This window comes from Tauraco erythrolophus, chromosome 18 (assembly GCF_009769465.1).
Source record: "Tauraco erythrolophus isolate bTauEry1 chromosome 18, bTauEry1.pri, whole genome shotgun sequence".
In the NCBI taxonomy this organism is placed as follows: Eukaryota; Metazoa; Chordata; class Aves; order Musophagiformes; family Musophagidae; genus Tauraco; species Tauraco erythrolophus.
Window position 1 is genome coordinate 7,079,706 of NC_141482.1, and position 22,565 is coordinate 7,102,270.

The 22,565-nt window shown below is 51.5% G+C and overlaps 1 protein-coding gene across 1 annotated transcript; it reads left to right on the forward strand.

The window, feature by feature from the left end:
• Positions 1–910: 910 nt before the first annotated feature.
• Positions 911–20,841, forward strand: ADA (adenosine deaminase). The gene is given in 12 exon segments (XM_086623154.1): positions 911–946; positions 8,101–8,162; positions 11,303–11,361; positions 11,364–11,424; positions 11,574–11,717; positions 12,946–13,061; positions 15,255–15,379; positions 17,715–17,786; positions 18,075–18,176; positions 18,925–18,992; positions 19,343–19,472; positions 20,740–20,841. Coding segments are annotated over 12 exon segments (1,077 nt in total).
• The last annotated feature ends 1,724 nt before the right edge of the window (positions 20,842–22,565 follow it).

The window sequence follows — 22,565 nt, forward strand, 5'->3', positions numbered from 1 at the left end:
GGGCAGGTGAACTCCAGTCATGCAGAAGAAAACTGTGTTCCTTGGCTTTGTGGTGATTTTGGAAACATCACCTGCCTGCTCAGCACCTGCCAGGCAGCCTGGATCTCATCTTACCTGGGGCTGCACGAGGACCCACAGGATGTTCCTCAAAGCTCACTCTGGGGAGTGTTTCCACCTTGCAGATTTGCCTTTAGCCAAATGGGTGCAACTTTGTGGGTGCTCCAAGCGAGTGGAGTGCTCCAGGAGTGACTGGAGGTTCTGCTTTCTCCACTACCAGAGAAGCCGCGCTCGGTGGGGAGGAGCAGGACTTTCTGCCCCACTGTCCCTCAGCAATGTGGGCTGCCACGTGCATTGCCTATGGGAGAGGAAGGCAGGAGGCAGAAGAGCAGAGTAAAACATGATGAGGTCACTAAAAATACGAAATAAAACACTGAGCATGAGTTTGCAGGAGCTGAAAGCAGGCGCAGGATAGACCAAACGAGTCCGAAGAGCCATCGGACAAAACAAGTCAGTCACTGAGCAGCAGCTTTGTAAGCAGGAAAGGGAGTGAGGGATGATTGCTCCGGGGCTGAACAATTAAATCCTTTTTAGGCTAAAAAAATATTGGTGCGTTGGCCGAAGGTTGCAATCAAAGCTGGCGATCGCGTTTTCCGTCGATGTTATCAGAGGAGAAGGGACCCCGCCTGGACTCTCGGTTCCTGAAGGAAACGCGAGCAGGAGGTGGGGGACGTTACCGGGAGGGATTCCGAGGAGCCGGGGCGGTAGGACACAGCCCTGCCCGCCGCGATGCCGCGGTGCTCGGCGCTGCGCAGGGGGCGGGGCGGGCCCGGCAGGGGGCGGGGCGAGCGCGGCCGGCGGAGCGGGGCGGCGGGCGCGGAGCGGCGGCGGCAGCAGCAGCAGCAGCAGCAGCATGGAGCGGGGGCTGTGCGTCTTCGGGGACCCCAAGGTGAGGCGGCGGCGCTGCCGGAGGCGCTGGGCTGGGAGCGGGGCGGGCACCGGGTCTGAGGTGCTGTGCCCGGCGCTGGGAGCGGGCCGTGCTGCGGAGGCGGGAGCCGGGACATGCACCGGGGCTGAGGCGCTGTGCACCGGCGGTGGGAGCCGGGGCATGCCCCGGGGTGAGAACTGGGACATGCACCGGGGCTGGGAGCGGGGTATGCCCCGGGGTGAGAACTGGGACGTGCACCGGGGCTGGGAGCGGGGTATGCCCCGGGGTGAGAACCGGGACGTGCACCGGGAGTGGGAGCCGGGGCATGTCCCGGGGCTGAGGCGCCGCACGTGCAGCCGGGGTGAGAGCCGGGGCTCGCTCCGGGGCACGGCGGCTGAGCCCCGGGGCACAGCACCTCAGCCCCGGGGCATGCCCTGCTTCGGGCGTGCGCGGGGGTGTGCCTGAGGTGGCACTCGGCGGTACCCGCCCCGGCCCGGTGCTCCCCGCAGGGACACGCAGGAGCTGCCCCCGGGGTCCCGGCCCTGCCGCCATCCCGCCGCCGGAGCGGTGCTGGTCCCGGTGCCCGGCCGGGGTCACTCGGCACCGCCGGGCTGGAGATGCACTGGGAGACGGGATAGGGGGAAGTGGGAAGCCCTGATGGGTCCAGCACTCCAACTGGAGCCTTGGTCTACTAAACCAAACGTTTTCTCTCTCTTTTTTTTTTTTTGTTTTGTGTTTTATTTTATTTTGTTGGGTTTTTTTATTTTTATTTTTTTGTTTGTTTGTTTTGTTTCGTTTGGGGGTTTGTTTTTGTTGCTTTATGTTTTTGTGTGTGGTTTCTTTTTTTCTTTTAAACACTTAGTTCGGTTATTCCTCAGATACCTGAGATACCATCTTGGTGACTGCTGTTGGAGGGTGCTCCAGTCTTTCACTCTCACTGTGTGCTGTACAAATACATCTCAAGTAGGATCATGCAGTAACATATGTATTAATCAGATTATAAAAATATTGAGAAGGAAGAAGATGAAACAGATGTGGTTAGCAATAACCCTGTATCTGATGGCAGATGCAGGACAGCTCAGCTCTTAGGTTGTGGTCTGGGTAGGCTGGCGTAGGGGGAGTGGGTTCTCTGCCCAGCTGCCTTCGGGCTCTGACTGCCAGGTGGGGCTGGGCTCCAGGTGGGCAGCGAGGGGCTGGGGCAGAGGAGACCAAGAAAAGTGACGTGAGAATCGTGGTGGTCCTGCTTTGGGAGAACCTGAGCGGTGGCAACTGTGTGTGGCTTTCCCTGGGGTACAAGATTGCTTCTGAAAATTCAAAAGGGATTTTTTTTGCTGCTGTTTGCGTCTCCTGCGACTCCCAAACTGTTTATCTCTCAGTTTGAGCTCGCACCAGGAAAGTCTGGTGTACTTGGGAAAGCCTGTGTGCACGGGTCCGATTCGTGCTGTGATCCATCGCTGTGCGAGGTTTCCCTCTCAGGGAAGGTGACCCACGCGATAGCCTTGATACCGAAATCCAGGGAGCATTGGCATCTGCTCCACTAAGAACAAAAGCTGGTAGTTCACCCCAGTGATTTTAAACTTTTGGCTGAGAGAAACAAGTTAAGTTCTTCTTTTACTTGTGCTTCTTCCTACTTTTCCAGTGTGTGGGAGAGTGGGATGTTGAAGAGAAAGATCCAGGGAAAACCAAGCAGGGTTTGACTGCTAAGATCAGGCTTCTGTTGTCTGGTTGCCGGCAATTATGCCGGCATGGTTTTCCTGAGTCAGGCAGTCCCTTTCAGTCCTGTGAACCTGCTAAGTCAGGCTTGGGAAAAAAAAATGGGTCTGAAGTCAGTTAATGAGCCCTATTCATTCCCCTGGACCCTCTGCCATTGGGAACGACCAGTTTTGTGTTTTAGAGACGTTTCTGGTAACTGGAGCGGCTTCGAGCCCCAGCTGAATGTGAGGCCGGGGCTGCCTCCGCATTTTTTGGGAACTCGCTGACTCCCAGTGACTGCAGTGGATGAACAGGGAGCTGCTGGAGCTGCCAGAGGGTGACTTTGAACCTTGCTTATCATAGCCCAGGGAAGAGCGAAAAAGACTGTCATTCCTTGGGTGCTGACCACCGGCCTCTTCCCTCTCTGCTCCATAACCGCAGCAGAGACCATGTCCATGTCCTCACTCGCTGCTGGCTCCTTTCTCTGCAGGCCAGCCCGAGCTCGGGGTGTCTGGGACATGTGGCTCTTTCTCCTGCTGCTCTCGAGTGCCTGGAGCCACATTGCGTGGAGTGGGATGGGAATGGGGGCTTCTGAGCTCACGCTCGACTCTCCCAGCAGCTGGTGCCACTCTGCTGCTGGATGCTTGTTTCCATAATAAGCACAGGTGGCACTGTGCAGGGGTTCCTGCAAGCTCTCCTGGGGCACACCGCATGTGTCACGGCATTTTGGGGCCTGTTGCTATCCAAATGGAGGCAGTTATCTCCGCCGTGCCCTTGGTACCTTCCCCTCCTGGGAACTGGGAGAGGAGGCCAGACCCGGCTGTAGCTGCACGTGTCCTGTCAATGGTTAGAACGCCTGGTAACCAAATCTGGATGGCACCAAAGGTGCCCGCTCTGCTGCAGAGCACTGGCGGTACCCAGGGGTCCTGCTCTGCTCCCTGTAACACTGCAGCCTCCTCCTGCTCGAGACAGACCTGCCCGTCCATGCCAAGCCACTAGTACACGTATTTGCCTTGGGTGCAAAACTAAAAAAATTGAAAAAAAATACTAAAAAGTGATTTCAAAAGGTGATCTTTATTGTGGGGAGTGCAAGTGCCAGAGCGTGTGCCGAGGATGACGTTTTCTTCTGGTGCTAAAGGCTGCTCAGCATAGGAGAATCCTCTTCCTCCTGTCACCGAAGCCACGTATCGTGTGAATGCTTCTCTAGAAAGCACAAATATTTCTTGCAATGGAGCAGCGTGTCCTGGGGCTTGCGGTCTCCTGCATTTCTCTTTTAAAGGCTCAAGCCTTAAAGGGTATGGCAGATTCGTCTGCAAAACGTGTTTGTGGGTGTCATCGGGTTTGAGGATAATACTGTGCCTCTTCCACTTCACATCCCTCTTGATCCACTCTCACCTCTTGCTTCTGAATGAGTGTTTGTGGTGAGTTTACGCTCAGGATAACTTTGCTCCTGAGAGCACACTTTCATAAAGCCAGTGTTTGGGGCACACAGTTCATTCTTTTTGCAGTGATCAGCATTCGTCTTATCTCTGCTGAATTTTGCTCTCTATTAATGTTTTGCTGCCATGTGTATCTAACAATTGACAGCTGTAATCACTCTGGTTTTCAGTTATTGAGATCCATAGAGTGAACTTTAAATTATCACGTTTTAACGTGTTGATAAATAATCCCGGGCAAAGTCAGTGCTAAGGGTTTTAAAATGATGCAACTTCAGCAGCTGCCTGGATTATCTATTAACATCTACTGGAAATCATCAAAATAAAAGGTGAGGTTGGTGTTACTTTTACCATGGTGTTAGGGCTGACTTTGTTCATTGTATATATTTTTAAAAAGACCCTAAAACCACCTAATACAGAAGTTCCCTCAAGTGCCTTAGCTGGGATGGTACTTTTTTCTGCCACATAAGAGGCAGTTAACTGCTCTGCCGTGGTCCACTGAGCAATCCCTAGAGTAACAGAAATTCTGTTGGGTTGACTGTAGCTGAAAGTATTTTTTGAATGTTTGGTTGACTTTTTCTTCTTAATTTCACTCAATTGAAAATAATCAGACTTGATCTTTGAATGGAATATACTTGTTTGCAGTACCTCATTTTGTGTTTGAATTTATTTTTGAAGCTTATTGGGTTTCAAAGAAAACATTATAATATTTTCAGAAGAGAAGAGTCGAGCCAAAGCCCTGAAAACTTCTCCTTTTTTTAACTCTGAAGCAACTTGCTGATATCTGCACTAACTACTCACGTGCCGTGGTTGAGCTAAAACTTTTTTTTTGCATAAAAAAGGAAAGCGCTCGGTTTGCTCTCACAGCCTTACTGGGGGTTGTCTGTGCTGAGGACGCACAATTTATGGCCAGTTACATCTTTTGAACTCATCCCTCTGGCTTTTGACAACTCTTTAGTGAAACTCAGAGATTTTACTGAATTTCACTATGTTTTTTTTGATGCACTGGCCAACGATCAGTGAACTCGCTCTCAGCTGCAGCGCTGGGGAAGTGCAGAAGAAGAGCTGAAGGGTGGCTACACAAAGGTGGTCCTCGCCACAGCTGGAGGAAGAGCAGTGCTCCTGCCCCAGGAAAGCATTTGAGAGCTCTCTTGCTTTCTTGTTCTTCATTGGAACAAACATTGACAGGCCAGGTTTACTGTGAGGAAGGAAGGCATCGCTGGTCCTGGCATGGCTGAAGGCTCCAGTGCTGGCACAGCCCGGATCAAGAGTCAAGATCCTTATTTTATCTATGTGCACAGGCTTCCTCTCCAAATAAACTGGAGAGCTTGGGGTGGGACACCACATGTGTGTGGACCTCTGTGTGCCAAGGAGCAGAGCCCTGGAAGAGGCACTGGGCTCCTTCTGCTTGCTCAGGCGTCATCTCCTGGAGCCTCAGTTCAGAGAAAACTATCGTCTTTATCTGGGTACTTTCCTTGACTTAATGCAAGGTCACGTCACCCACTTGTATCAGGAAAAGTCTCGTGTTTTGTTTACCCAAAACAAACATGCAGGAGGAGACCTGAAGTGTAATCTGCAGCAAGCAGCCTCCTACGGACCTGGAGACCTGCGGGGCTTGTGAGCAAGGCAGTGGGGGGAGCTGAGCTGCTCGGTTGTGCCTCTGCTGATTGCATCCTTATCTGGGGCCAGGGCTCGTGGAGGCCCTTGTAGACACACCTTTACTTCTTCACTTGAATGTCCCTTGGTAATCTAAATAGCCTAGATTAGTTCCCAGCTGCAGAAGTCAACTCCCCCAAGCACTGATCTTGAGGATCTCCGCAAAGTTTTGGATTGAGTAGCATTGTGTAAGAGTTTCTTGGTACTTAGGTTAAGTCCCTCCAGATCCAAAGAAATCCCTGGCAGGGGAGGAAAAGCTTGTTGCTGGTGTTGGAGAAGAACCTTGCTGCTTTACAAGCATCTCGCCTGTATCAGCAGCAGCAGGAGGTGGCTCCTATGGGTGAAGGACACCACTGAGTTTACTTTCTCATTGACGGAGGTGTCACATTGGGATGTTCTTGCAAGAAATGCTTGAGAAATGTTTGGAGTGAGAAGACCCCAGTAGGTTTGACTTGCTTGATTTTTGTATCCAACATGAGCAAGTTTCAAGCCTGTAACTCCATCAGAAGGTCACAAGGGCTGTTGAAAACCTCAAGGAATGGAGCTTGCATGGTTTCAAAATAGGAATCAGAGCTATTTTCAAGAGTGGAAAATGTGCCAGGCGTTCCACATCTGGCAATGCAGATCATGTCCATAGTCTGTTATTTTATCTGCTGCTTCTCAGGACATTTAGTCCTCATAAGCAGGATTGTGTAACTTGAGGTGTGGGAAAGATCAGGTTTTGCTCTTTTAAAATCATCATCCCTTTAGATTCAGACTGTGTCTTAAGGGTGGGAGAAGTGACAGGGATATCTTTTCACAACCTGCTAGCAGTGCTGTCGGTGGGGACATTCATGACCCCTGGGCCAGCTAATTGCTACAGTGCAGGGTCAGCAGCTCGAGCTGCCCTGAGCCTGGCATCTGCATTTTGCATCCCACCAGTGCATGTTTCAGCGATAGCTTCATGACCGTCCTAGGGAGGTGGCCTGAACCCGAGCACTGTCCCACCCCAGCGATGATGGCCTTTTGCAGCAGAAGCGGTCGATGAAAACCCTGGCCGTGAGTCAGAGGATGGCCGTCGCTGCCACACGTGTCAAGGGCTGCGGGAGGATGCGGGGATGGGAGCGAGCTCCTGGGCATCTCTGCACGCTCCGGAGATGGGCATTGCCAGCCCCGCGCCAGGAGCTTGTGTCAGCTGCTCGCGGACGCTTCAGAGGAGACCAAAAGGATCTAGAGGTGGACAATTACGCCTTGTCCTTCTTGTAGGGACCACTTACTCATCTTTCTTCCAGCTCCTCGTAGTTATTGTTTGATAGATACCCTGATGCTAGAGGGTTCGTGGGTTTTAATTAGTAACCCTGGGCGGTTTAGTTATCCATGCAAATATCCGGTCCTCTTCTGAATCCTACTCAGTTCTCACCCTCAGCATCCTGCAGCAGTCATCTATGCAGGAAAACTTGTGCAATGTTATAACTAGCAAGAACTTTGTGTGTTAAGTTGCTGCTCTACAGTTGCATTAAAAAAAAAAATAATTAAATTAAATATGTATTTTGTAGACTATTCTGTTGCTTAAAATAAAACAGTTCTGGATATCCAAAGATCTAGCTGAAACACTTAACAGCTAATATTTTCCTTCCCAATTTGACTTCCAAATTACATTTGTCATGTTCCTCCAGAAGTCCCAGCTGCCTAATGGAAAAAAGCTTCCTTTTGCTTTTCTGGGACTCCTTCTCCAAAATGGCGTTGTTTCAGCAAAAATCGGGAAACAGGATTTTGGAGTGAAGACATCTGAGTTACTGCCCCGTTTTTAATGAGCCAAAATTTAAGTGTGGTGTTTTGAAATCAGCTCATTGGCTCTACGGAGCAACTCTCGTTCTTTTTATTTTTTCACAGCACCTTGTACCGTGGGACTGACTCCATGTGTCGGATTAGAAAGCCTGTAAGCTCTGATAATACCAAGTAATTAACAATGTATCAGGAGCTGATTCTTGGAAGTGAAGTCAAATTTTTTGTGTAATGAGTCTTAGCAAATGAGTTGATGCTTGGGTGTCTGCGAGTTCAAGGAGCAAGCTGGAAGGCGTTTGGGGTTTGCTTTCTTCACTCTTCCCAAACTCTAAACCATGAAGCTAAATAAGAGTAGGGCAGTTCCTAAATATTGCTTGGAAACAGAATAAATTTCTAAAGATCCATTAAATGTGTGAGCTGCAACAACAATAAGAAAATATTTAGACAATACTTCGTGAAAAATAAGCTTTATAGTGATGGTATTTTAAAAATGTTTTTCTTCTTCCTTGTCATGACTTTGTCCCTGTATTGGCTGCATTTACACCCGTGTTAGCACCAGCTGCTTGTCTCTAAACTTTTGCTGCAGCTCTGAGAGTACCTCACCGATTTCTTTTTGTCTTATTTCAGGTCGAACTTCACGTCCACCTGGATGGAGCCATTCGACCAGAAACAATCCTGCACTTCGGCAGGTAAGTTGTGGGGGGAGGAAGGCTCTGGGAGATGCAGTTCAAAAGCATCGTCCCTTCTGCTTGTCCACTTCTGTGGCAGAAGAGCTGGTGCCAGCAGGCTGGGAGAGCTCTGCTGTGCCGTGCAGGCAGCAAACCTGGCCGGTGCCAGGCTGGCCTCTGCACAGACGGGTCCTCCGACCATGTGGTGCGAGGACATGGAGCACATCCATGGAGCTTGGGGGCTGCGCTGGCGGTGGGAGCACGAGCGAGGTGGTCGTTGGTTCCATGAGCTGGATGAGCCAAGAGGAGCTTCTGTGGGATGAGTAAAGGAGATGTTCCATGAACAGAGCCATCTGCCTTTGAAGGGTGCCCGGAGAGCCAGTGTATTCTTGTTGCTTTTACCACATCCCTCATTGCAAGAGCAAATGAAACGAGAGTGGGCTGGGAGTGTCATCTTGGTGCTGGTACCACGGTATGGGGAGGCAAAACCAGCTGAGGTGCTCCTCCCTGCCCTGCTGCCGGGTTCTTTGATGCCCAGGCTGGCTGCCAGCAGCTGAGGAGCCAAGCTCCTGTGAGGGTGACCCAGGAGAGCACTTGGCGGTGACTTAAGGAGAGGCCATTTCCTTGACAGAGGCCACGTTGCTCCGGTGTAGCTCGTGTGGGAAGCACCAGGGTGAATGATTAACTGGTGTAAGGACATGGCTCCGCAGCTCTAAGCAAAATAAACTCAAGACTTCTTCCAGCTGTCACTGTTCAAAAAGCTATTGGAGACTAGCGGGTGCTCTCAGTTGGAGAAAGTGGCGAGCTGAAAGATTTCAGGAAACAGCTCTTGGGCACAACTCTGGTACTTTGGGGAGGCAGTGAACTCCGAGGCAGCGCGATCTCAGGGGGAAGTGTTCTTTCTGAAGTAGCTCTTTCCGCAGGGAGCGGCCGTACGTTTTGCAGTGTAATCAGATAAAGAAGGTGGATCAGAGATGTCCATCTCATTCGTTGCAGGACGTTAGCATGGTGAGTTGAGTCAGGGTTCTCGCTGTCTCTGCCCACGCTGCCGGTGGGCTGCAACACAAGTCCCGATGGGCAGAAGAGTCGGTGCTGGGTCCCTCTGCCAGCCAAGGGCACATGCCGGTGTAGTTCCCCAGGAGGGTTGTAGGGGCCCAGGAGGCACCAGCCATCTGAGGATCTCGTTCCTCTCTCTTGCTTAGGGTAGAAGCCTTGATTGCTCAAGTGTGGGCCGAGTTCCCTCTTATTTTTAAACAGCCCTGGCATCTCCCGGAGCTGCCAGCCCTGGGGTGGAGCAAGGCTATGCTATTCGTGGGCTCTAAAACTTGTGCTCACACAAATGTAAAAGTAACGGGGCAGTGCAGGAGACTGTAATGGACCTTAATAACCTCATCCAGGACACAGAAAGCTACTTGTGGTCTATTTTTAAAGGTAAAGAGCTGGAAATAAATTTGCCAGGTGGTGGCTGACCATGTACCAATAACTCAGAGCCGCTGGGATGCACAAGCCCCCTTGGGCAGTGGCTGAACTCAGCTCTTTTTAGGACTGTGGCTCCAATTTTATCAGGTCTGGATCAGACTTTGCATCCCCCCTGTCCAGCCAAAGGGTTCAGAGCTGTGGCAGACCCTTCCTGGTGCTGTCTCTGCGGTGGGACGGTGTGTGTGGTGCTGCTTGTGGCTAGAGGTAGCTTTGGGCAGGACACTGAGGTGCCGGTGGGCACGAGCACGTTTCCCTGGGACAGCTTTGCTGCAGGAAGGCTCCCACCTACCAGGCGGGTTGGATGGGCAGCAGCAGCTCCCAAAGCCATGCCGGCAAGATCCACCAGAACCCCTCAGCCAGGGACACCTGACCACCTGACTCCAGTGTCTCCACTCTGCGGATCATCCCAAAGCACTGTTGCTGCTGCCTGCGTGGAGGCAATCTTTCGGAAAGCACCTGAAAAAGGTCAGGGAAACGGCTTTGCTGTAGGAAATTTTCCCTGGGCAGGTGGAGGAAGACGTGGGCCAGTTCCTGAGGCAGAGACTAGTGTGTCTGTGCCACGGAAAGGGCAAGGCAGGCAGGGAAACCGATGCCTTGGCAGCGATGAACGTCCCCTGCTGTGTGCCAGCAACTTAATCTGTGCAGATTGCCTGTGAAGGCTGAGCGTGGGGCTGGTTTCCTTCCTGCCCGAGCAGACAAGAGCAATGTTTACTGGGCCCAGGAGCAGGGTGGTTCGGGCTGCTTCCCTTCAGATTGCTCGTCGGGAAGGCGGCTGGCAGCGGGACGCTAAAGCTGTCTGCGGTGTTTTGTCTCTGTTAGCAGGGAGATCGATCAATCGGCTGTAATTCATTGTGGCAGGAAAGAGGATTAAAAACAAATGTCTAGTTATGATTCCTAATTTAAGTTGGCATTCATGGGCAGAGTGACAGGGTGGGGGTGGCGAAGCCTGCCTGGGAAGTGTGCAGCGTCCTCAACTCCCCTCAAGCCCCCTCGAGCCCGGCTGTCCCTCCCTTGGGACACTTCCACCTCCCAGGACTCCAGGGACAAACAGCCTCTTTCATCTTGGAAAAGTTTAGGTGGGCTTTACCATCCCCATCCCTTTGGTGAGAGCAGTCATTCGGACTGTGTCTGCTCTGGCGTGGAGGTGTGCCTATCAGAGGAGATGCCACCACAATGTCAGGTTGGGAAGCGGAGCTGCTTTGCTCATGGGAGCTGCCGGAATTAAACCCATGAGCCACGATGCTTCTGCGTGTGTGATCCTGGGCCTGGGACCGTCTCCACAACTTTTCAAGCCTTTGAGCCTGACTAAGTGGAAATTAACTTTTCTAAAGAATTTTGGCAATTCTGCCAATAGGACTAGGAGGTGCCAAGAAATAAACCAGAGCCCCTTTAGATGAGCTCCTTCTTAAGCTTAAAATGTGCTCTGGCTCTGTTCCTGCCAGGTCAATCTGGGCTTGTATTTCGATTTGTTTGTGCTTTGCCTGAGTTTTGGACTGCCTTCCTCCCTGTTGAGATTCAGGGCTGCATCCGCGAGGAGATTTTGGAAGGACAACGTGTGCCATATCTTTTCTGTGAAGAAATGGCATTGAATGCTGCCAGCTTGGATTGCGATTGCTGGACAAAATGGGCCGATTAAAAACGTGATAGCCTTCCCAGTCAGTAACACGTGGCTTCGTTTCCAGGAAAAGAGGAGTTCCTCTCCCCGGCAGCACCGTTGATGACCTCCTGAAGCACGTCAGCTACAAACACCTCTGACACTTACCCAGTTTCTAGAGAAATTTAATCACTACATGCCTGCCATTGCGTAAGTACCCCACTTTTCACTTCTTCCCCCTCAGCCCTTGGCAGGACCTCTTGGCTAACGTTGCTCAGCCTTGGAGGTCACCTTGCCTGTCCCCAGTGTGCCCCGGGGGTGTTGAGTCCTGGTGATGGGTCTCACTGCTGTCCTTGCAGGGGTGACCGTGAGGCGGTGAGGAGAATCGCCTACGAGCTGGTGGAAACGAAAGCGAAAGAAGGCGTCATCTACGTGGAGGTCCGGTACAGCCCTCACCTCTTGGCCAACTGCCGCGTGGATCCCATCCCCTGGGGCCAAACCGAGTGAGTGATCCTGCCGTGCCGGGAAGATGGTGGCCGGCCGGTCAGGCATGGCCGTCGGTCAGCCAGCGCACGTTCAAAGTCGTGTAACCAAACCTCTCTCCTCCAATGCAGTGAGCGCCGGCACGCTTCCACCTCTCTTCCCCATCAATAGGATTTTTCCTCTTATAATATCTCCATGTGCTGATGTATTTTAACGTCCCTTGCCTTGGGCACCTCGCTCCGCATGTGCAGAGCAGCTGTGCTTAAACTTCTGGCTGCAGCTGTTCCCCAGGCGAGGGAAAGCAGCATTCGGACATGGGTCACCTGCCCCCAAAATGTGAATTTGAGCTGCCGGAGACGGTGGATGATGTTGAAGGCGGCTGGTGATCCAGTCCCTTCTTTACATGTCATCCCCTCTGTGATGTGTGCCTCTGATTAAGGGGCTCTGTGGCCCCTTGCTGAAGGTGCTGTGATGGGCGCTGAGCCCCCGGGCTGCAGGCAGTGTGTGTCCTAAGGAGATGCTCTGGTAAAGAGCAGGTTCCTCTGCTCGGGCTAGATAGGCATCCAGTTTCCCAAGGCTTTTCTAAACCTTACTGTCACCTTTGCTATGAAGACAGGCTGAGAGAGTTGGGGCTGTTCAGCCTGGAGAAGAGAAGGCTCCGGGGTGATATTATAGTAGCTTTCCAATACCTAAAGGGGGCCTACAGGAAAGCTGGAGAGGGACTTTTTACAAGAGTGTGAAGTGATAGGACAAGGGGCAATGGATTTAAACTGAAAGAGGGCAGATTTAGGTCAGATATAAGAAAGAAATTCTTTACATTGAGGGTGGTGAGGTACTGGAACAGGTTGCCCAGAGAAGTTGTGGATGCCCCATCTCTGGAGGTGTTCAAGGCCAGGTTGGATGAGGCTTTGGGCAACCTGGTGTAGTGGAGGATTTCCCTGCCCATGGCAGGGGGGTTGGAACTAGATGATCTTTGAGGTGCCTTCCAACCCTAACCGTTCTATGATTCTATGATCTTTGCATGCTTTTGTGCCTGACATCTGGTAGATCTGGGCATGCCATGGGTGTAAAAGGTGCTCCTCGGCTCTGGGTGGTCTCGTCAGGCTCCTCTGGAAGTTAAGGCAAGTGGGAGCCTGGGCAGCCTGGGTTTTGCTGGGGTGTCCTGTGGGGATGCTGGGCTGGACCTGCGGCCTCTCCTGCCTCCCTGACGGTGTCCGACCTCTCGCTGACGGCTTTTCTTCCCTGCAGGGGAGACCTCACTCCAGATGAAGTCGTTAACCTCGTAAATCAGGGACTACAGGATGGAGAAAGGGATTTCCGCATCAAAGCCAGGTCTATTCTATGCTGCATGCGCCATATGCCAAGTAATGTATTGCAGCTCCCCTGCTGCTCTGCTCCCCTTCCCTGACGCGTGGCGGGGGGTGACGTCCCCTGGGTTCAGGTCCCCGCAGAGATGTGGGGGAAGCCCCAGTCCCATGGCCCAATATGGGACCAGACAGTGCTGAGGAGTAGTTTTTTCATGGTGGGGGTCCTCTACTCCCTTCACTATGGGGAAAGGGTCTGCTGGATGCGAGAGTGGAGGTCTGTGGGTACAACCAGTATCTCAAAAGTTCTTGCTAGAGAGACAAAAGGGCTCTTCTGTCCTCTCCCAGGGGAAGTGTGGTTTCTGCTCGTACCTCACTCCCTGCCCAAAGGCTGGAGCTCTCCATGGGCCGGTTGAAGCCATTGCCGCAGTGAGCGGTTGCATCTGCCATGAACGGTCATGGGAGGAGGCCCAGGTGTGAAATGTCACGCTTCCCCTGCTCACTCCTTTGTTAGCCTGGACCATGGGTCAGCCAGGGAGTCCGGTGGCTGCAGGCTCTGCTGGTTTAAGCTGAAAACACAAGTGAAATATACTTAAGTCACATACATAAGATGTTTTTTATAAAATCAGCTGCTCTGAACTTCATTGGTAACAGGTGCCGTGACCCAGAATAGGAAGAAAACCCGATGTCCAATGTTTCATTGAGCTGCCGAGCTCTGTGAGCATCTTCCTCTAGGGAGAGATGCAGTCCGAGCGAGGCTGGATGACAGTAGCTCTGTGTGAAGACTTTGTTATGAATATCTTCATATCTCACAACAGTTTTGTGTAGCCTTAGTAGGGTAGATGGTGGAAAGATTTTTGCTAATGAGTACACAGTTAATTTGCGTCTAGAAATGTGAAAAATTATATTCTTGGAAACTGGGAGATTTGAGAATGTGTTTGGTTTTGTTTCCTGCCTGCACAATCAACCCCAAATGAAAAGCTTGACACTCACTTTTCTGGCTTCTAGGAAGAAAACGTTTTTCTTTGTAGAAACTGGGAAGCTGTAAGGCAGTGTCACACTTATCTGCAGTTACAGTCCTGCCACCACACCAGTGGCAAAGGCAGAGGTGTCAGGCGCTTGCACGGCAGGAGGGATGGCTTGTGCAACAACCGAGCTGGCGTTCTTGTGCCTGTGTCCCAGGTCACTGGCTCTTACCGGAGCCAGTGATGCCCTCGATACGAGAGGCTTTAGCTGTAATTTATGAATTGCTGAGAGAAAGGCAGAGGTGCCAGCCAGAACTGGCTTGTGTTAAACTTGTTAACGAAATAATGTCTCTAAGCCAGTAAGCTTGAAAACAATGAAAAAAGAAGATGAAATTGCACACCTTTTCTTGCGTGTTCATATTATTTTAGGATTGTATGTGCACAGCAGGTGCCTGTTAATTATTGACACAACCATTTATCTCTGTTCCTTGGCCTTGTTGCTAAGGGTAAGTGCTGTATGAGCTGGACATGCATGTTCTCTTTCAGAGGTTCTCCTCTATCTCGATCAGAGATGGCTCTGAAGTAGTTGTTGGCCACTTGTTACTCTCCTTCTCACTGATGCCAAAAAGATAAAACTTTGAGTTTCACGCAGCTGACCAGCTCCTTCCCACCACGAGTAGCATCCATCGTCTTGGGTGGGGAGTTGAGGATGCTCTGCAGCAGGGCACGACTGACTGTCGTACTGAGCCCCCGCAGTGACCCCTCCCAGCCTAAACTCCTCCGTGATACAACATGTCCATGGGCCGGTTCTTCCCTTTCCCCTGCCCCTTCCCCAGCTGGGACAGGGCGACGGCTCAGGAACGGGATGAGGGATCTCTCCCATGCACCATGTTACAGTACCTGCGCTGTGAAGTTCAGCTGACCATGGCCAACTGCAGCAGTTACCACTGTGTTTGGAGGAGTTTGTTTTTCTGTTTTTTCTTTTTCTTTTTTTTTTTCCTGCCCAAAGTGAGCAGAAAAACATGATGAAAGCAGTTTTATAGCTAGTAAATGCATTTCATTTCCCTTTGATTGATGATGGGCTAATCAGTTGGCAGTTTTTATTTGCCTGAAGATGGCAGAGCTTTCTAGGAATTTGTTAGCCTTCTTTTTGAGCATCAAATTTTAGGAAAGACCAAAGAAAATAACTCTAGCCTCCTAGTTATATGACCAGGATTTGTTTAGAAAAATGCTGAAGGTGTGACCCTTACCAGTGCTTTCTCCTGAACCCTGGTGCTGTCTCTTTCAGGCTGGTCTCCAGAGGTGGTGGAGCTCTGCAAGAAGTATCGAAACAATTCTGTGGTGGCCATCGACCTGGCTGGGGATGAGTCCCTGAAGGTGGAGAACTCCTCTGAGCATAAGAAGGCTTACGAGGTTTGTTTAATAAGCTTCTTAAAAGAAACGATGAGATAAACATGTCTTGAGGGGACATGCATGAGGGGACATGCAGCATGTTATTCAGACCGCAAACAGCTGGGACAGCTTAAAAGTCTGTTGCAGCTATTAGAAAAGTTCAGTTAAATAGCAAAAGTATTTGTTTATACTTCCTAAATGACTAATGGCAGGCATCATTGCTGAAACATGGCCTTAGAGCTGGAGCTCGGCACCCTACCCTGTAGCTGAGACTGCGATGTGAGCGACGTGGAGCCTGTGTCCCTGCTCTTGGCCAGAGTCCGCTCCCAGGGCACAGCAAAAACATGGCCAAGGGTGCAAGAGACTGGCCTCTCTGGTCTGCAGCTGGTGGCAGTCGCCCAAGGAGCAGAGAAGATGCTGCACATTTGAAGTGCTTTTATCTGATCATCTCAAATGCAAATTCTGGAGTGGCTTCAGGAGCCTGATCCGAGGCTCTTGCTAGACCTCAGCGCTTTGGAGCAACTCAAGGGGAAGACTTTGTGCCTCACTCCTCTTTGCTGGTGGGAGTCTAGGGTTGTTGGTCCCCTGAACCAGTGAGAAAGGAGGTTGTGCACCATCACTGCCAAAAAGGATGATGGTTTGTGAGCAGTGCTCAGGGCTGAAGCCACGTGGGGCTTTCTCAGGGGCTTTGCCCACGTCATCGGGAGCCACCAAGGTCCACCTCTGCTGCTGCACTGTGCTGGATGGGCTGAGTGGTTATAAACTGAGACACAGGCACAGGGTTTTATGAACTGGTGCATCTCATCCTGCCTTGGTGTGCCATCAGTACCTGGATCCAGACTGCTCTGTCTGGAGGACGTGCCTTGTCCCTGGGCTGGGGACTTAACCAGGCTCTGAGATGCTGAAGCAAACCCTGCTCCCGACCATCAGCCTCTCTTGGTCTGCGTGATGGGGAAGTGCTTCCGCATAAATACATAAATACTGCTGCTACGCTCCGTGGGGTACTTAATGCATCCAGGGAAATCGGCGAGACTTGTGATTCCCTTGGGCTCGGACAGGCACGTTCTGCCTAGGAGACAGCAATTGTTGGAGGAGAAGTCAAGGGAAGCACCATGTGTCCTTGGATAATTGGTTTGAAAAGGGGATTAGGCCACCCCAGGGAAGATGTGCCCATGGATGGACGTTAGACATAAGCTCCCTCCTAGATGCAGTGGATAAGGGGTCAGGCTTCAGTGACCAGGAGGGTTAGTAGAGAATTCCTGGTGCATGTGGTGTTCCTCACCCCTCTGCTTGTATCCCCAGCTCCTGTTGGGATAGTTAGGGATGTCTGTCACAGAGCAGAGGAACAAGAGATTCTGGTTTGTCTTCATTCCATGTCAAAACAAGTGGGAGATCTCAGTGCTGGTGTGTTTGTCTTCTTGGTCTGGTACTTTGGCCAGAGGGATTTTGTTATTTTAAAAAGTGTTAAAAAAAAAAGTCTTTGGGGAAAATCAACGCTCACTTAAATGTAGGGAGCACAGAGCGTCTTGTAGGTCAATGCACACAGGGCTTTTCTGTAGCTGCCCCATGCAGAGCCTGGCCTGACCTTTGCCAGGCTTGGGTGTGCAGCACATGAGGAGCTGAAAATTAAGTAATTGGAAAAAATCATGAGTGCAAAGCCCCGAAGGAGTGCCTGGAAAGAGCTGCTGGCTGGGTGGCCCTTCTGCAGCAAGGCAGGAGCCGGGCTTCCCTGGAGGCTGCATGGCTTCCTAGAGCCCAGGTGGTCCATGGTCACCCTGGCAAAGTTTTTCAGCATGGCCATGGAGACCATCTCAAAATGCCCCCAAAGCTGCACCCGCGGGGTCCTCCCGGCTGGGATGCCTCCATCCCCAGCCCCTTTTTCAGGAGCTGGGTGCCTGGTGTCTGAGCACCTCTTCTCCTCTGCCCGAGGGGCTTTTAACGTCTCCCTCTGGGCTGCAGCTGTAGCAGCCAAAAAGGTGGCAGATTCCAAGACAGGAATTGCTGCAAGATTTATGCAGAAGGGTGAGCGGGTGGAGGAGGGAGAACTTTGAGCTTAGTGCTGTTTGGACAGGAGACAGTGCGGAGCTCACCTGGTATTAAAGGGCCTTGGAGGAGCCTGGCTGGGCTCCAGGGGCAGGTGGCCAGGCTTTTGGAGTTTCTCTGCCTGCGGCATTGCCGAGCTCTCCTCTCGCAGCCTGTGCTGGAGCACTGAACGTGCACCTCTCGGGGTGTGCGCCTTCTGCTTTGGGGGCTCCTCGTGCAGAGCCCTGCTGCCCTCGCACGCTGTGCTCGCCCGGGGCTTTGCTGACCTTGCTGCAGGTGATGGGACAGGAGCGTGTCCTCCGTTGCTTTGCAGGAAGCCGAAAGATGCGGGATCCATCGCACTGTCCATGCTGGGGAGGCTGGCTCGGCTGCCATGATCAAGGAGGTACGAGTTGCTCCTGGCTCGGGGCAGGGAGCAGGAGGGACCGGGGCTTCCCGGGGTGGGGTGGGAAGCGCCCCTGCATCCTCTGCACCAGGGAGAGGGGAGCCCAAGTTCTCTCCTCTTCATTGGGGACCCAGGCAGAGATCTGGGCCTTCTGTGAGGGCTCAGAGCTGGAGCTCCCAGAGCTGGCTCAGCGACATGGGCTGTACCCGTGGTGGGGCACCGATCTCTGGGCAGGCAGGAGCCCAGCTGGCGCTTGGAGGCTGTACGTGGTTTTCCCATGCTCTCTAGGCGGTTTATCTCCTGAAGGCTGAGCGCATTGGCCATGGCTACCACGTCCTGGAGGACCCCGAGCTCTACAAGGAGCTGTTGAGAGCAAAGATGCATTTTGAGGTAAGGATGCATGGTGGGAGGGTGACAGCCAGGCAGCTGCTATCTGAGTGGAAAATCAGCCCTCACTTGGGCTGTGCTACAGCTGGGGACACGACCTGACACCCGAGTGCTGACCACATGTTCAGTGGTGATGCTGTTGAACCCAGATGCTCAAAGCTCTGCAGCAAAAATCCTGGGGACACCTGACTGTTTGCTGGGCTGTGCTGCGAGGAGCGCTGGGCACACGGCAGCTCGCAGGAGGGATGTAGCAGGGAAGAATGGATCCTGGTGTGGCTGAGGATTAATTTTTGAGGGCTTATGCACTAATTTATATACCTCAAGCCTGCAGGCTCCTCCACAAATCAGGCTGCTGTACCGGAGCCTGGCTGGTTGGAGGGTGGAAGTGCCTGAGAGTTTCTGTGCATGGGCAGATTTCCTTGGCTTTTCCCCAGAATGGGTGTATCCAACTAATATATGGGGTATATATGTAGATACTTAATGCCAGTGGTTTCTTAACTGTGGTTGACACGACTGGTGGCTGACTGGCCATGGGAAATACCTCACTGGCGCCTGCTGCTGTCACTTGGGCTCCTTGCGTCCGTGTCCTGGGACGTGCACTGCTCCATTGGAGCAGCACTGAGGGTCAGCTGTGAACAAAGCTCTCAAGCTCTATCTGGCTTTACCACCATGCCTTAGCTATCTGCGTACACCGCTGGGGTTCGGATCTGCGTGGCTGATTCTGGTTTTTGTGTTTAACTCCCCCAAACAGGTCTGCCCTTGGTCCAGTTATCTCACTGGAGCATGTCTTCCGGACTTTGGGAAACACCCAGTAGCACAGTAAGACTTTTCAATTATAGGCAATCTTAAATAACCAGGGTTTGGGTTGATTATAGTGGCTTTATTGCTTTACAAAGGTAACGCACTTGTAAGCACTTGGGGAAAACGTGGTACGTCCTCGCCCTCCGGCACAGAGGGCCCTGGTGCAGCTGGGGTGGTGTGGGGTCCCTGCTCCGAGCTGTGGGGGATGAGATGCTGCACAGCAGCTGTGAGCTCTAGTTTGTGGGTGAGAGCTGAGGTTGCAGGGACAGCCCCAAGGTCTTTGCTTTTACTGCGTTTTACCCTGAGAAGTGCACAACCAGTGCCACATCCAGTGTCTCACCCACCGGTTCAACCTGATTTCCTTACAGATTTAGGAAGGATCGAGCTAACTATTCTATAAACACGGATGACCCCCTCATCTTTAACTCCAACATTGACAAGGATTACAGCATAGTGAAGGACTACATGGGCTTCACTGAAGAGGAGTTCAAGAGAGTGGTAAGTCGGGCTTGGCTGAATGCTCTGCTGATGTCCCATTGCAGCCCAGAACAGCAGCCAGCTATTTTTCTTTATAAGCTGGAGAGTTTTTAATGGGAATCAAATCCTGCACTGGCCTTGAAAGCACGAGGCTGAGGGCAGATGCAGAGCTGGAGGGGGATGCTGGACGCGCTGCAGGGCGTGGAGAGTCAGAGATGCAAGTGCAGGGTGGGCTCTGCAGGGGTTGAGCTGTTTTGGGCTCTGTGGGGAGCAGATCAGAGGGGAAATTGGCCACTGAAGAGCTGAGTGGGAAGGAAGGAAGGGTGCCTGTTGCTTTTTTTCCCATGTAGATTATTTCAAGGTGTCGTCCAAAAGTTAGTGAGATTCAGCAGCTACAGAAGTGCTGGCAGTTTTTGCAGGTAGAACATGAGTATGCAACAACTGAGCTGGAAACAAAGCGACTGCTGGCTTCAGTTCTGGCACATGGTCATTTATGTGTCTTGATTATATCCCAAAAACTGGCTTCAATAATTGGTTTTCTAATTACTTAGCCAAGACAGAAAGACAGGATAACTATTGGAAGTTTGACCTACCCATTGCCAAGCGAACCTTTCCTGGTTTGCACTGAGAGTCGTGCTCAGCACTTTCGCCTATGTGTCACCAGAGATACTTGCTTGGATTGGGAAGTGCAGGGTGCATCGTACAAGAGAGCACCAGTCCTGCTCTCAGCTCTGGCTGGAGGAACAAGTCCCTTTCTCCTACAGACGTCACTCTCTGAGACTGGAAGGAGGAACGAGGACTGGTCTGAGATCCTTGATCCACAGCTGTTCTGCTGCCAGTTGTCCTCTCCTGCTCTTGCAAAAGCCAAGTTGCTTCTGTGTAATAAAGGAAAAGTCCCTGCACAGATGGACGAGCAGGTTACGTTGCACAGCCAGGCTGTGTCCCAGCAGCAGTGTGTCAGGCTGCCACCACCAGTGTGCCCAGAGAGGCTCTTGTCCAAAGGGGAGCTGGGGGTGTAGGAGCAGGTCTAAAGCACATGTCGTAAAAACTCCAGAGTATTTAAAGACCTTTGCTTCGTGCCTGCCTTGCTTCTCTGGTGACTGTTGCCAGTGATGGGCCGGAGCAGTTATGCTGTAAAATGGGGCCGTGGAAATGAAACTTGGAGTGGAAACGTTACGCTGTCCCTTGCCTGCTGCTGCTCAGAGCCAGATTTTTGAGTGTGCACAACCATGTGTTCATGTCCAATGTGTCCTAATGTCTCCCTTGTGTTCCCCTTCTGCCTCCCCAGAACATCAACGCAGCTCAGTCCAGCTTCTTACCCGAGAAAGAAAAGCAGGAGCTGCTGGACACGCTGTACCAAGCCTATGGGATGGTCCCCAACGCATTGTAACCCGTCCCTGCGAGGCAGCACGGAGCAGTGGCCCTTCTTCATGTGTGCTTGGCTCTCCTCTGTGCTAGTGAGAGCACCAGGAGAAGGTGCCTGGGGTCCATCTCTGTTACTGGCACCCCTGTGTTAACCCTTACAGTACTAAGCAGACTCAGACTATCACATACACCTACCTATACCCCCACAAACTCTCTCCCGAATGGACATCCAGCTTCCTATCGTGCTGTTGTGCAAGCAGACTGGCCCGACTTCCTCCTGCATCCGCCAGTCTTTCAGTACTGCAAACGAGAACAAACTAACCACCTTAAACTGGGACTGTGCCCTGGGTTAACCTTCACTTTTCTAGGATATAGGTGTGTTAGTACTGACAGGGAGTCAGCAGGCACCTCAGAGACAGAGGCTTTATTCGCATCCGTAGGGTAGGAGGGTTTGGCCACAGCTATATTTACCCAGGGTTAGTCTTGTACTAACAAGACTGGAACAAGAACAAGCTGGAAGCTGGTGCTCTTGCCCGTGCATGGGTATGAAGGGCATTTAAAAAAAAAACAAACAATTTTTTGGCATCCTTTCTTGGAATAAGGGCTCCTGTGTATCAGGCCTCCCAACATCACTGCCGCAGAAGCGCACACCTTGGACTCAGGCTCCAGCTGGGCTCACAGCTGGCCGTGACCATGCTCGCACATGCATAGGAAGTTGGAACATATTTTTACCATTTTGGGCCAAAATCTGCCTTCTGGGACTTTTGATGGTTTTGTACTCATCCTGGAGAATTCCCGTGAACTGCAGTTTGCTCTTCCTCTGTCTTTGCTTAGGGCTTGGAAAGACCATGATTGATGGCCTGTTTTAACCATTCTGCCCTCTTCCTGACCTGACGTAGTCTTTAGGCACCGTTAAAACTGAGTAAGCAAATTAGCAAGCTAGGGCCCGATGTCACATATTGACTCAGGTCCCATCTGAATTGCTTCTCTCGCTCAACCACAACACTGGCTAGAAGTCAGATCTTCAGTTTGGTGGAGAGTTTATACAGAAATATTCACCAAAATTTCTAAGCGATTTTGGTGCATTGTGTTATTTTTACTTAATATGCAATAGAGCCGTGCATCCAGAGAGGAGACCATTGTTTTCTTACGTGAGTGTGTGGTGTGCTTTAGCATCCCAGGTGTCTACCAAGATGCTTACTCCAAAGATACTGTACCAAAAAGTTGCCTTTGACAAGGGGCCATGGTCACCGTTACCATGGATAGTGTATGAGACTGGTCCTGTCTCAGCCGGCAGTGACTGTGGGCTGGGAGTATTTCCATTCTTTCTGGGCTTCCATAGTTGTCTTCTGAGTAAAATACTCATCTCTGAAGTACATGGTGCATATACACACATATATATGTATAGCTAGATAGACGGATATGAGAGAGTGAATTTCTTACTTTTATAAAGCAAACGATAAAGCATCACTTTTAAGAACATGACTGCAGTAAGAACCAGGCTTTTGGGGGTAATTGTTCTCCAAAAACTGTTTCTGAAGAAGAGTTGCTTGTTTGGATTCTGGACAGTTGATTGTTAATCCTGTTTAATAAAATAACAAATTTATATTAAAAGATAAGTCCTCCTGCCTTTCTGTTCAAGGGTGACTGTTAAGAACCATGATCCGTGGTCCATAGCGTAAGCCGTTGTACCCCCTGCCAGAGCATGAGGCTTAATTGGTTCGGTAGGTGCGATGGGACCTTTGGCAG